This window comes from Bison bison, unplaced genomic scaffold, assembly GCF_000754665.1.
Source record: "Bison bison bison isolate TAMUID 2011002044 unplaced genomic scaffold, Bison_UMD1.0 scf7180017864341, whole genome shotgun sequence".
Classification (NCBI taxonomy): Eukaryota; Metazoa; Chordata; class Mammalia; order Artiodactyla; family Bovidae; genus Bison; species Bison bison.
The window spans coordinates 6,674,609-6,688,980 of NW_011494913.1; the positions used below are offsets into that span (position 1 = coordinate 6,674,609).

At 51.0% G+C, this 14,372-nt stretch overlaps 1 protein-coding gene across 13 annotated transcripts in view; it reads left to right on the top strand.

Moving 5' to 3' along the window:
- Nucleotides 1–12,998, top strand: part of MARCH8 (membrane-associated ring finger (C3HC4) 8, E3 ubiquitin protein ligase) — a 111,990-nt gene extending 98,992 nt beyond the window's left edge. For 12 of the 13 annotated variants that reach the window (XM_010854477.1, XM_010854470.1, XM_010854472.1 and 9 more), the window contains 4 exons: nucleotides 2,352–2,434; nucleotides 4,919–5,099; nucleotides 8,372–8,519; nucleotides 9,364–12,998. In XM_010854477.1, coding sequence (XP_010852779.1) covers nucleotides 2,352–2,434; nucleotides 4,919–5,099; nucleotides 8,372–8,519; nucleotides 9,364–9,668 — 717 coding nt within the window. In that variant the 3' untranslated portion in view covers nucleotides 9,669–12,998. Of the gene's footprint in view, nucleotides 1–2,351; nucleotides 2,435–2,660; nucleotides 3,507–4,918; nucleotides 5,100–8,371; nucleotides 8,520–9,363 lie in introns of all 13 variants that reach the window. The other variant, XM_010854482.1, reaches the window with a different exon arrangement.
- Nucleotides 12,999–14,372: the final 1,374 nt, after the last annotated feature.

A 14,372-nucleotide genomic window follows, 5' to 3' on the forward strand; every position in this document is an offset into this window, starting at 1 on the left:
GGAGGCTCACAGGAAGGGTGGCGGACATCAGGGGGGTGGCAGTCTGGCCTCCTCCTCAGTGCAGGCTTTCGCTCCGCCCTGAGGCTCTTCCCTCCTGCTGCTAAGCCGTGCCCCCTTCAGGGCCTGGGATGGTGTGCCTTGTTCCCCTGGATGCCCCTTTCTCGTGTGAATTACTCGAGGTTCAGAATAGTAGTAAGAGAGCATCTGTCTTGATTTCAGCTTCCCATCTGACTCCTGCCTCCTCTCAAGGACACTGACCCTGGGAGCATCGCGTTCTGCAGATGAGACCCGACTCTCCTTTCACAGGGTCTGCCTTCTCTGCAGAATCAGACAGTATGTGTGTTTCATGAGGCTCCAGGCCTCAGCATGCAACAGGGAAGGAGATAACAAGACTTTGCCTTGCGTCTGGATGAGCACGCACTTGGCCGATCCTCACATGGGGCGGGCGCTTCCTTCTCTGCCTTAGTCTGAGCGACTCAGCTTGACCCAGCAACCTCGAGGAAGCAGATCTGAGGGCCCAGGGAGGTGTGTGAGGGCACAGGGCGCGAACCGACCTTCCTGTCCTCCCTTCCCCCCAGGTCTGCTTGCGGAGGCTCATGCTCTACACCGTGACTGGGTTTTGGCCCCGCCTACAGATGCTGAACAAAACCGGTCACCCTCACAGATTAAAGAAGGGAGCGAGAAGTTCCAGGAGGCTGTCCATCTCAGAGTAGGGTTGGGACTGAATATCAGAGACCTGGCCGATTGTAGGAGCTAGGGACGTTAGTGTGGCCCTCCTTGGCCCATCTCCCTGTGATGTAACAGTAAAGGCTCCCTGTTCCCATTTCGGGAGAATAGAGGAGCCTCTGACAGCTGTCTGGGAGGAGGGCACAGGAGAAAGTGGGGTGTGGGCAGTGGGTAGCTCATGCAACGGGAATGTAGTAGCAAAGTGTTGAGAGCCCCCCTGAGCCCCCCCGCCGACACCTCTTGTTTTAGAAAGAATCGTAACCAAGTAGTGCAAGATCATTTGGGGGAATGTCATTTTTCTGGCTCCAAATAAACGTTAGATTCTTAAGAATTTTGACCAGAAATGCTTTTAGAAAATAAATGTGGATTCTTTGGTGACTCAGAAGATATGATTGTTGAGTAATGCCACGTAATTTTGGCATACACACGTGCCATGATAACGTGTAACTTCACGGATCAAGTCAAATCCAAGGTTGACTTGGGTTTACGATGGTTTCATCTCCGTGTTGAGGAACAGGAGTCACTGTGCAATGAACACCTCAGGCAGAGCGCCGGTTCTCTCTGGTTCTGTCCAGGCTGATGCACATGCCAGGCAGGGGGGTTGGTGTTGCAAGTCAGGGGTTCCTTAGCTGCAGTGCTGGGATGAGAGCGTGCCCCGGGGGCAACACTTTGCAAGAGTGGGGCTTTCCAGAATCAAGGGACAGGGCCTGGGGCGGGTGGGGAGGACATGCTGGCTTGCTGTCAGACTGGTAACAGACTCAGTGCTGTCTCTGTGTGGCCCCTGAGGTTGCACGGAGCAGCTGCTCCCTCAGAATAGCTATCCTGAGGAGGGAAGAGCGCACTTGCCGCTGCGGGGGCCGAGGAAGCTCAGGATTCAGTCTTGATGAGGCCTCGCAGGTGCCCCGCAGGGGCTGGAGTAGATGTTGGGGGACGCCCAGAACAGTCGTCCTGCAGCCTCAGCTCAGCTGTACTCCCTGTTCTATTTCTCTCCTCTGCTTCTCTTCCCACCATGAACTTCCTCACCCTCCCGGATCTTTTCTCTAAGTTTGGCAGTTCAGGGAGTCTCCCCTCTGTGTAAGGAGCGCTGGCAGGGGCTTGGGGGTTCATGGACCCACTGCCAAGTGGTGAGGGCTGTTGTGTCCTGCCAACCTCCACAAGGATGGCCCCAGACACAGGGGTAGAGAGCGCCGGCCGGGGGAGTAAGGCCGCAGGGCACAGGATGGCCCCAGACACAGGGGTAGAGAGTGCCAGCTGGGGGAAGTAAGGCCGCAGGGAAGGTGCCTCGCGGTCCTTTTGTGTTTGCATGTACCTGTGGTGCTCGGTTTCTCAGCTTCTGTACGAGCTAATTTCAGTTTAGCTGCTTAGAAGATGAATGCCCATTGAATCCATACAAGGTGGATGCTGCTGCTCCACGCTCTCAGATATTCTTGACTACAGTTATACCTTCATCTGAGAAAAGAAGAATGCTGCTTGTTCTGTTCTTGCCTTGGCTCGTAGGGACCTAACACGGTTCACTGAGCACGGTTCACTGAGCTGTGGGCAGCAGCAGGCCCAGCGCCATTCAGGAGGTGGTGTTCGTGGTCCCCTGGCTCCTCCTAAACACTGACCAGAGCTGTGTATTGCAGGCTGGGGGCTCCTCGGTGGCGTCGGCTCCAGTGTCCTCCTTCCCTCGCACTTCTGTCACGCCCTCCAATCAGGACATCTGCAGGTAACACTCTGCACGCTACCGTGGCTCGTGTGCATCCTGGGGACATGCGTTAATGTCTGCAGATTCTTGATTCTCCATATGCCTCTGCTCTAAACAGTCAGCCTGGTTTTATGTGCTATGTGCTCACCAGGTTACCATGCGAGTCTCATTTCTTCACTTTGATGTCTGTTCTCTTTTAATATTGTTTTACTTTCTGTGCTTTTATCCCACTGTTCTCTGCATGCAGTTCCAGTGCAGTGTTTTCTGAGTGTTGTCACCACAGTCCCGTGCCATCTGCTGTTGTCTTGAAAGCTCCTGCCTGCCAGAGTCCTCTGACCCAAGGGCTCACTGTGACAGTTGTCTGTCAAGACACAGCGCAGGCGTCAAAGAGAAACTCCTGTGGTTCAGAGTGGGTCCAGGCCTTGAAGCCTACTAAGAATACCAGAGCCAGAAGAACGCTAAAGTTCTCAAAATCCCTAAATGATGTGGGTGAGAACGCCCGGGATGCCTTGGAAAGTTTTGACTATGTGGAGAGAACCTGCTCTGAAGGGAAATTGGTACTCCCTCAGGACCCATGTCTCAGAACCAACAGGTTCCACCAGAGAGAAAGAAGAATACTGAATCGCAAAGCCCTGGGCAGTTCCAAACATTCTTGTGTTTCATCCCTTTCTGCCAATCGTTCAGCAGCCTCAGAGGCAGGAGCCAGCAAGGGGGGCACACATGTCCTGCTTCTGGACGAGAATGTGGATGGCGAGGCCTTGTCCCGAAGCCGGAGGCTGCTGCGGTACCTGCTCTCACTCTCGCGCGGCTCGAGCAGCAGCAGCCTGCACCGTTTCCATGAGCTGGAGAGCCGTGCCAGCAGTCCGCAGCCCGCCAAGTCCTCCAGCAGGCTGGCCGGGAGCACCGGCTTCTGCTCCGATGAGATGGGTGATGACGACGTCTTTGAGGACAGCACGTCTGCAAAGCTGAGGAGCAGGCTGCTGCGGGCGCCCCTCTGCTCCGCGGAGAAGGACAGTGACCTGGACTGTCCTTCCCCCACCTCTGAAAAGGGCCCCCGCCTCTCCCCTGTGTCCACAGCAGGGGATGCCTGCAGGTTGGTTTGCCGAGAACCAGCATCCTGGCCACCTCTGCTCCCCGTAGCTCCACGGCCTCATCTTGCTTTAATATGTGAAGTTTCCGGAGAATGTATAGACAGTTGTACACAATTACAGATTAATAGTTTTTCTCCAGAGGAATAGATTATTGATTCATTTGAAAATCCAATTTCTATGACATGGGTCCCCAAGATAGTCTCATAGATGGTAAAAGATGAAGAAGCTACACATATTAAAGGCCAAGCTGACTCTTCTCAACCAAAAATAAGTAGCATTTGCATAAAGAAAGTGGAAGAAGGAATAGTACCTCCAGTCTTCCAGCTCGTGGTCTAGATGTTAAGTGCTGGCTTCCCCTCCGGGCCTCGTTTTGGCCCCCTGCTCCACCTGCAGCACCACATGTGGGGGAAGGGCTGTTCTCCAGCAGCTGCTTCCTCCCTTCTCTTTAACTTGGATGCAGCCACCTCTGCCCAGGTCCTCAGCCACTTCCCAGCTTTATCTTCCCGGGTGTAGCTTCCTTGTCAGGCCCCCAGAAGCTTTCAGAATCCCTTTTGCCGCCACTCTTAGCCTTCTTCCCCATTCTGACCTTTCCACAGCGTCCCCTCCTCAGGATCAGCTATCATCATTTCTTTCAACAGCTGGGTCAGATGCCGCCCTCATAGACACAAACAGCTGAGAGCCTGGGCTGGGCCAGAGCCCAGCTCCTTTTAGGCCAGGTATCCCTACCTGCTCTCCAGCTGCTGGAAAAGGCCCTTCTGTTTCTCAGTCTGTTCAGTTTCTTGAGGTTAGTGCCTACACCTGCTGCATGCACCCTTAGAAATAATGATTTAAATTTCTCACTCATTGCTGAGTGGTCCTGAAAAAGAAATGAAATGGAAGTATCTTATAATGGTTTTTCAGGTCCAGGAGAAGCTCTGTGGTTTCTCTATTTACTTGCTGATAGAGGATGGGAATATGTAGTGTGGTGTGTGAAGGTGAGGTCAGTGATTATAGCTAACAAGCAGTGTTCATCATTCCAAGTTCCTGGTATTTTTGAAAGGTAGAGTGTGGTTTTGTTTTACACAGGAATTTTACCTCTGATTATTTTAACGTCATAAGTTCTGGAAGATGCTTCCACATTGCCTATTAGTGAAATTCTAAAGTCTTACTGAAAATGACTGCTTTGTCATTTCTTATATCATTTTTTCCTCTCTGATGCCAAATGCCATCCAGACTTTCCATGTTGGTGCGGTAAGCTAGAAAGTCTTAGTTTGCAGTAGCTGTTTTCTTTTGTGTTTGTATGTTTTTGTGCTTATAGTCATTTTGTGATGTTTATTTCTGAACATTTTCCTTGGGCGGACTGACCTTCCACTGAAGCGTCGTCTTCCCTGTCGTGTGGCCCTGCTTGTAAGGACCGACTTTGCTTCCGCCGCAGGATCTGTCACTGTGAAGGGGATGACGAGAGCCCTCTGATCACGCCCTGCCGCTGCACAGGGAGCCTCCACTTCGTGCACCAGACCTGCCTGCAGCAGTGGATCAAGAGCTCCGACACGCGCTGCTGCGAGCTGTGCAAGTACGAGTTCATCATGGAGACCAAGCTGAAGCCGCTGAGAAAAGTGCGTGCAGGCCGCCCTCGGCAGTGGCTCAGTGCCGGGGACCAGCCCCGGCTGATCCAGGGTATTCGAAGGAGAGACGGCATAGGCGACCTATTTATTTAAATATTTATCAAAGATATAAAGAGTAACAGGATGAGGATAGCTCAGTAGGAAAATTCAGTGGAGAAAAGAGGCTGAGTAGCTTGGTTTACGCGGGAGACCAATAAAACTTCAAGACAAGAAGTTTGCACCACTTACGTAGGCCACAGGCGTCCTTCCGTTCTCCCAAAGGAGAGGAGACACTGAGGCCTTCCCGGTCGGATCTTAGAAGCCCAGGCATATTTAGCAAGCATGGCGGGTTCTGCGCTCCAGATGGAGACTCAGCCAGAATTTGGGAGAGAGAGCGACATGGGGAGACCAAGTTTCGGTGAACAAGGCCCGCACTTTATTTTCCAAAGTAGTTTTATACCTTAAGTTATGCATAGAGGATAATGGGGGAAGGGGTGGAGTCATGCAAGGACAGCAGCTCCTGGTCCTAATCAAAGCCAGGCTTTCAAACTTATCATATGCAAAAGTTCAGGTGAATTACATCATCTTCTGGCCAGGAGGCCTGTTAACATTTTAAGAAACTTATTTTTCTCTAAAGGTGATTATTCCAAAGTCAGGCACCAGCCTCCAAAAATCATTGAACAAAGCTGCATTCCTATAGGGCAAAGGTGGGGTGGGCTCAATCAAGAAAAGAATTAACTCAAGGGTCCAAGGTTACAAACATTAAAGCTACTACTTACACCAATTAATCAATACACTGCCAGGGACACAGCAGGTAAGGGATGTGGAAACTCAGCAGCAAACATTGGCCCAACAAGTGAAAATCCCTTCACCAATACAATTTCTAATCAATCTTTTAACTACTCAAAGGAATCTGTGTTTAGACAGTTTAGAACATCTCCTGCCTCTCACAGTTGGGAGGCTCTGAACAATCACATGAGGCCGGAAAAACCTATTCAGGCAGGCTAGAGGACTTCCAAAGGAGTTTGTAGGTTGAAACACTGTCACACGCAGGAATTATTAACTGGAGCTGTAAGCTAACTCTTTTTTCAGAGAGAGGTAGTGGGGGACAGCCCCCCGTAAAGTCAGAGGGGTAGGTGAAAGCACAAAGCAGAAAGTAGGCAGACTCTGCTCGAGAATTTCCAGGGGGACTCCTGAGGCTCAATCCCGCCTTTGCGTATGCCGAGCCTCCTTCCTCATGACCTTTGTCATGGGTGGAGCTCCTCACGCTGGCTCCCGGCAGTGATAGAATTCCAGTTGAGCTATTCCAGATCCTGAAAGAGGATGCTGTGGAAAGTGCTGCACTCAATATGCAATATGCCTGCTCCCGGCAGCTCAGTCTCGCAGAGGTGAGCCCCTGGAGTCAGCACTTGGGACTGGGTGGGCCGAGGCTGACTTGGGTCCACTTCCTTTGGAAGTGGAGGCCAGTGTGTACATTCGTGTTACTGGTGCTGATTTCCAAGTCCCTCCTCGCAGGAAGAGGCTCTTTCTGACCGTTCAGTCATCATGTTTTCTTTTTCCTTGAATCTAAGACTGCTTGCTCGTCTGTATCAGTCGTTTGGCCCTGGATCACACACCATTCTGTGAAGTCTTAGTCAGTATTAGACTTCATGTGTGTTAACTATCCAGGCCTTGCCTCTAATTAAGACCACATTGCGGAGATGAGTGCCTCTCCTGCACGAAGCACAGCCTGATGCAGTAAATGTATTTTTATACACTTGTGACAAATATTTGCTAGATAGGAGGTGGGGGCAGATGGGAAAGAAGGGACGCATGGGCATTACGTGAAGCACAACTCTCGTCAGGCCTCGTGTCCTTGCTTTCGCTGAGAGGAGCCTCTCCGGCACTCCCCTCCTGTGTAAAGACTGGCTGCTCTATGTGTTTTTGTGCCCAGCACATGGAGAGGTTTTGTTTGGAAGAATAAAAGGCTTGTTCTTATCTCAGAACTTTAATACGTAAATTGCAGGGAGAATCACATAATCAGGTAGTAGCACTTGATGTGCCAATACAATGCTAACTTCCAGGGAGAGCGCGGGTCAGATATTCAGGAAGGAAGTGTTCGTTGTGGATTGAAATGCCGGGGAAGCAGAGTGGGGCAGCACCATAGAATGTTTGGTGTTGAAGCAGTTCTTGAAAGATCACTCGGACTTAGAGGGAAAGTGAAGGAGTCTAAAGGGCTCGCATTGTCTCCAGAGGAAAGCAGCCACCTAAAGGTGGGCGAGCATTTCAGAGAAGGACGAAGGCTGAAACTAAGTGTATCTTAGGAACTCAGGGGAGTGTTTTAGGAGGGAAACCAAGTGAAGATACGCTATCACACCGCAGCAGAAAGCAGTCTAGATGTTAGAGAAGGCAGGCCCAAGCTACTTAAAAAAAAATGCTCTTCCCCACAAAAGCCTTATCATTTATCAGGTACCTTACTCCATCCTGATCCCTCGAGCGAGTCTTAGGGCACTGTGGCCAATACAGGTGGTCCCCAAGGCTCTGCTTTCAGCTTGTCCTGCATAGAACCGTCTGGAAAGGCTGTGGCTGGGGCCAACAGGGCATGTGCAGTGCTCACACTCGTTTTTTTCTCTACCTTTTTGTGCTTTCTGCTGATTCGGAAACCAGTAAATGAAAAAGAAAATCTGGCTATTTGGAGTAAATCAATGAGCTCCTAGAGGAGATGGGACTGGGACAGACTGCTTGTGCCAGGAACTCTTAGCATCGATTTCACGGTGTTGCTGCCAAAGTAGCAGAGGACCAAAGAGTGAGCGCCCGCCGCCATCACCTCCACTCCATAGTGCCTGCCCATCTGCTAGCGTGCTGTGGTGCCATCCGCCCCCTCTTCCCCTCACTCACGCCAGTCAGCAGCTCACGGAAACAAAAGCGTGCCACCCGGGTCTTGGCCCAACATGCTGTTTTCATCTGGACCAAAACATAAAATCTTTTTATCAAGCCAGTGAATGCCTGCTTGCAGGAATAAGCAGCCAGGGGGACCGGATTGCTGGTGGTGATTCATAGATCATCTCGATCCCGGCTTCTCTTCATTGCATAGAAAGTTGGCTGTCGACAGAATACCAGAGCCTGGTACCTGGTTGAAGCCACGTGGTTTAAAGGGAATGACTCAGTGTCTGGGGAAATTCATCTAGCTTGGGTGAGGGGTAGTGGGGAGGGAAGCCAGTCTTACCATCAACAAAGCTCTCACCCCAGGGTAGCCCCTGAGGCCTGGGAGCCTGAGCCTCACGTCTGTGTGCTGTCTTTTTCAGTGGGAGAAGCTGCAGATGACGTCCAGCGAGCGCAGGAAGATCATGTGCTCCGTGACCTTCCACGTCATTGCCATCACCTGTGTGGTCTGGTCCTTGTACGTGCTCATCGACCGCACTGCTGAGGAGATCAGGCAGGGGCAGGCAACAGGTACGTGGTCAGAACGAAAGGTGTGCCCAGCCAGGGTATCCTGAATGGCACAGTGGATCTTAGGATTGGGGTATTACTCCAGGTTGATTTCCAAGTCTGACCTCCAATGTCTGGGCTTCTGGAGGGAGGTATCCATTATGACGCACCGTACGTCCTTTTTGGATGTTTCTTGTGCTGTGGTGGTACTTTGTATAACCCAGTCGGGATTTCCCTGGCAATTCAGTGGTTAAGACTTTGCCTTCCAATGCAGGGGGCACAGGTTCGATCCCTGGTCAGGGAGCTAAGATCCTGCATGTCTTGTGGCCAGGAAGCAAAACATAAAGTAGAAACAGTATTGTAACAAATTCAATAAAAAGTCTTTAGAAATGGTTCATATTTAAAAAAAAAATCTTTTAAAAAAAGGAAAAAAAAAAAAAACCCCAGTCAGGAGAGATCGAATCATGGAGAGAATTCCACGAATGCCCCTGGAAGCACAGGATGACAGGGCCTGGACGAGCTCGTCCATGCCTCCTCCACAAAACTGCATTTGATGAGTTAAGAATCTGCGGCTAGGACAGGTTCAGAAACTGTGTTTTATTTATTTCACATCTTAAATAAGGTCTGAAAGTGAAAGTGAAGTTGCTCAGTCGTGTCTGACTCTTTGCGACCCCGTGGACTGCAGCCTACCAGGCTCCTCTGTCCATGGGGTTTTCCAGGCAACAGTACTGGAGTGGATTGCCATTTCCTTCTCCAGGGGATCTTCCCAAACCAGGGATTGAACCCGGGTCTCCCGCATTGTAGGCAGACGCTTCACCGTCTGAGCCACCAGGGTGCTGATAGGCTAATCGGGTTTTTTCCCTTCCAGGAATCCTAGAGTGGCCCTTTTGGACTAAGTTGGTGGTTGTGGCCATTGGTTTTACCGGTGGACTTCTATTCATGTACGTTCAGTGCAAAGTGTACGTACAGTTATGGAGGAGACTCAAGGCTTATAACAGAGTAATCTATGTCCAAAACTGTCCAGAAACAAGCAAAAGGAACATTTTTGAAAAACCTGCACTACCAGAGCCCAACTTTGAAAGTAAAGATGGACGTGGAGTCTGTCATTCCGATACGAACTCTTCTTGTTGCACAGAGCCTGAAGACACTGGAGCAGAGATCATTCACGTCTGATGGCGCGGAGGCTGTAGCTCCTGGACAGCTGAGAACAGCTGAGGGAAATTGTTTACTGCCACTGTATGCATTTTCTTACGTCCTTTAATAGCATAGGCTGGGCAGGTGACTATTTTTAATGGCTTCTCTTTTTTCTAAACCCTCCTTAGTGACTCTCCTGGAAAACCCTCATGTCAGCTGTGCCCGGCTGGGTTCTGCTTCTGCCAGCGAGTCTACAGGAAGGGAGGGTGGACGAGCCTGTGGCCCCATGATGGGGTGCTGGCTGGGTTCTGGCTCGTAGCCTTGAGCAGGATGAGAGAGCAAGATGCCAGAGCTGAGGGGAGAATGGGAGCAGGCGGCACCTGGCCCTGCCGCACCTCTTCTGGTCGGCAGGCCCCACCTCCCGCCCACTAGCTGAACTGTTGGGGAGGACCAGCCCTGCGGAGAGGCTTCTCCACCACTAAACAGGGCCCGGGGAGGCTGCCACTGCCACAGTTCCCAAGCAGACGGACCGTGGTGCTCTGTGCGTGGTGGTGAGTGATTCACTAAGCAAAGCAAAGCACTTTACAAAAGGAGAATCTTTATTTTGTGATATGTGTGTCGCGCAGGATTGGCATTTGAAAGAACGTCTCATTTAGAAACCTTCCTTTCGTGACCCTGATTGTCTCCTTCACACTGTAATAGATCTGAAGCCCTTTTTGCCTTATATATGCTAAGAAATGTGATTCTACTCTGTGTCCATAAAAGGGACTTGTAAAGCAGAACAAACAGGTCGGAGGCATTTTTCGTAACATTTTGTGGGATGAATGGATGGTAAATGGCAGGCAGTTCGAGCGTAATCTTGTGGTTTTAAGCCTGTTTTATGACAAGTCTTCATGTCACAGGGCTGCCCTAAACGTTTCTTTTTTTTTTGTCAGTCCTGAAGAAGAAGGGTTCATGAGATCTAAATGAAAGGAAGTTGAGGTATCAGAACAAAACGGAATATTTAAAACCTATTCCTTTACAGACAGAGCTCTCCGGTTTGTGCTGACTTCACACTGAAGAAGCAGGCATGTGTCGCCCAGCTGGGGCGCGCGCTGAAGGCGCTTTCAGGGGCCCGTGCTCCTGGCACCTTCCGTGGGCCGCTGCCCGGGGCAGAGAGGCAGATGGGCTGCCTCTGGCTGAGGGCCAGGACTGAGCAGAGACTGCCACGGCCCACCGCGTCCCGCTCCCAGCCACAGCCCTGCCCATTTGCCGCCTTAACTGGGCTGAACCCCTGGCCCTGCTCTCAGTCCATTCTGTTGTCAGGGATTATCTCCTGTACCATTTTTTCATAAAACCAAAATCACTACCATCAAATGGCCTTTGTACCTTTAAAAAGGTCTGCTTAAAATTCTGTTTTTAAAGACCAGTTTCATCATACCAGGCAAAAGAGAGTCAACTCCAGAAAAACAGCCCAGGGAGTTCTGCAGTGTGAGATGAGTGTGCCCAGGCACTTACTCTCTGGGCAGCTCTCTGGATGTCTTGGGTGGAGGCCCCGGGTCCTGCCCTCCATCCTCTGAGCCTCAGGTGTTTGATCTAGCCTGTCAAGAGTAAGGAGCAAACAGAAGACGATTCCTCTGCATTTCAGTGTGAAATGGTTTGTTTTGAAAGCCTCGGGGGAGGGCTTTGCCCTGCCATGGCTCCTCTGGCCTGGCAGGTGCTATCCAGCCATAGCTCACCCTGGAAATAGGTCCGCTCGCCCTCTCCGCCTCCCGGGCCACATCCAGCGCGTGCCTGTGCTCACTGTGCCCCAAAGTGCAATTACCTACGCCCCCTCCCAGCCTGGGGACACCAAATAGCTACAGACAGTCTGCTCAGGAGAGCCACATCCCAGGTCTGCCTTGCCGGTGCCCTTTAGGAACTGCCCGGGCAAGGCCCCTTGTCCCTCTTGATGGCAGGTGAGTCGTCAGGGAATACTGGATTTCTGAGTGGGCACCATTCCCCTTCCCGCAGTGGAGCTCCCTGTGCTGTCCCTGAAAAGCACGGAGACTTCTGATAGAGAGGAGAGTGTGCTCAGGTGGGGGTGGCCCCAGGACATCCCAGCCAGTGTGGCTGGTGCCCCACCAGAGGTGGCTTCATAACCAGCACCGTTACGTTGCTCCCGTGGCCCACCCAGGCTCTCACGGGAAGCGCGCTCACACCACCCTGTCACCTCCAGCCAAGCTCCTAAAGGCCTCTGCCTGTGGATGGTCAGCCCCACGTTCTCCTTTTCTTTCCTGGGTTGGCACACACACAGCTTACCCATTGCCGTTTTCTGTCCTCACAGGGTCTGTTGACCACCTTTGACCCCCAGCTAATCCCCACCCCCGCCCCGCAGGGACCCACCCTGAGGTGCGAGGCCGGTGAAGCGGCGCTGTGCTGCCACCTAGTGGGGCTGTGGATCTGCCGGGCGTTGCTTTGAAGAGTTAATCATTCCCCATTTCTTCATCGTTTGGCACCTGACTGAACAAATCATAGAAACGCGGGGTAAGCTTGCAGGTCTCAGGGCCCGGAGGGCTGGAATCTGAACGCCAGGCGAGGGGGAGAGGAAGCAGCCTGGGGTGTCGACAGCCAACCGTCTCTGACTCGGCCTCTGCTTCCCCTCAAACTATAGTTCCACTGAAGCACTTTTGTGGCTGAGTTTAAAATTTCACTGAAAATTATAAAAGATGGCTTCATCCTCCAGACCTGTACGGTCTCTTGCTTTTTTTTTTTTGCTTCGGTCCACTCTTTTCAATCTTATGGGTCCAGTTTCAAAACCTGCAGCTGTGCCCTAACCTAGCTACAGACATACAGGCCCCGGGCAGCTGGGCAGGCTTTCTACACGAAAGCCTCGTGTAGAGCTGCCCCCCTGACCGGTGGTCGGCCCTGGAGCCGGAGGAGGCTAGGGCACACAGGATAAAGGTCCACGATGGCGTGGATTTCGCCTGACGCAAACACACTTTTGAGGTACTTTCTCTCTTGCATCTGATCTGAAGTTTGCAGCTTCTGTCTCTAGCCCAAGGAAAGGCTGAAACATAGGGAAACAAAAGCGTCTGTCTTTGTTTTGAAAGTAATGAAACTGTGCAACTCATCACCTATTCAGATGCAATGTTTATAGGATGTTGATTGTTAATAAAGACCAAATTCACACTGGCATGCGTGGTGTGGTTTCTAACAGGCACTTCACACCTGAAGTTTTCCTCGACTTAGAAACTTTCTAGTTATCTAAATGTCTAGTTTTGTATCATTTTGTGTATGGTCACTGTTTCTCAGTATTACTGCTTGAATAATTCTCTGTATGGGTGGGGGCGTGTTTGTACTATACACGGAGTGTCTAATTGCAGCAATAAAGCATTTCTTTAAAAAGGAGCTTTGCCACACAAGTGTTTTCCTGCCAGGAAGCTGGGAATATTGGCAGGCACTCCAGTGGTCTGATCCCCTTTCTGGGTTCCTCTGGCTTCCGTATCAGAGAAGGTCATGCAGCCTCGGTCTGTCCCTGTCAGGGAGGCTGGATCCCCCAGATGCTGGCAGTCAGTGGGGAGGAGGAGTAGGTTCTGGAGAGTGTGTGAGCATGGGAGCGAAAGCTGAAGTCATTCTCACAAATGTGCGTGTTCCAAATATCCAGACTCTACTTGGACTCACCGCACTGAGGAGAGTCAGACTCAACTTCAGGGTGTGTATGGCACCATGACCATTGAAATGGTCCATGGCTTAACTAGCCTCATTTTGTTAAATCATTGACTGATGCAGTCCAGCGGAGTGAGGAAGTGCGGCAGGGCAGGCAGCATTGCTGGTGATAGCTGAGCCTAGCTGTACTTCCTGGCTCCTGGTGAAAGGTTGTTGCTGAACCACAAAAGACGCCAGGATTCTTGGCCTCCGGAGGAGAAGAATTCAATCCAGGGCCAGAGACGGGGCTTCTTCGCTCAGAGATTTTGTGTATGTTAAAGTATAAAATAGAGAAAGCTTCTGACATAGGCATCAGAAGGGGGCAGAAAGAGTACCCCGCTGCTAGTCTTTAGCTGGATGTTTTATAGCTACTAGCAGTCTGCTAATTAAAGAAAGGAAATGTCTCAAAACTCAGAGAATGGCACCAGGTGAGTCATCGGTTCAGTCACTCAGTCCTGTCTGACTCTTTGCGACCCCATGAATTGAAGCACGCCAGGCTTCCCTGTCAGTCACTAACTCCTGGAGTTCACTCAAACTCATGTCCATCGGTCAGTGATGCCATCCAGCCATCTCATCCTCTGTCGTCCCCTTCTCCTCCTGCCCCCAATCCCTCCCAGCATCAGAGTCTTTTCCAATGAGTCAGCTCTTCGCATGAGGTGGCCAAAGTACTGGAGTTTCAGCTTTAGCATCATTCCTTCCAAAGAAATCCCAGGGCTGATTTTCAGGACGGACTGGTTGGATCTCCTTGCAGTCCAAGGGACTCTCAAGAGTCTTCTCCAACACCACAGTTCAAAAGTATCAATTCTTCGGCACTCAGCCTTCTTCACAGTCCAACTCTCACATCCATACATGACTACTGGAAAAACCACAGCCTGGACTAGACAGACTTTTGTTGGCAAAGTAATGTCTCTGCTTTTGAATATGCTGTCTAGGTTGGTCATAACTTTCCTTCCAAGGAGTAAGCATCTTTTAATTTCATGGCTGCAGTCACCATCTGCAGTGATTTTGGAGCCCCCCAAAATAAAGTCTGACACTGTTTCCACAGTTTCCCCATCTATTTGCCATGAAGTGATGCTG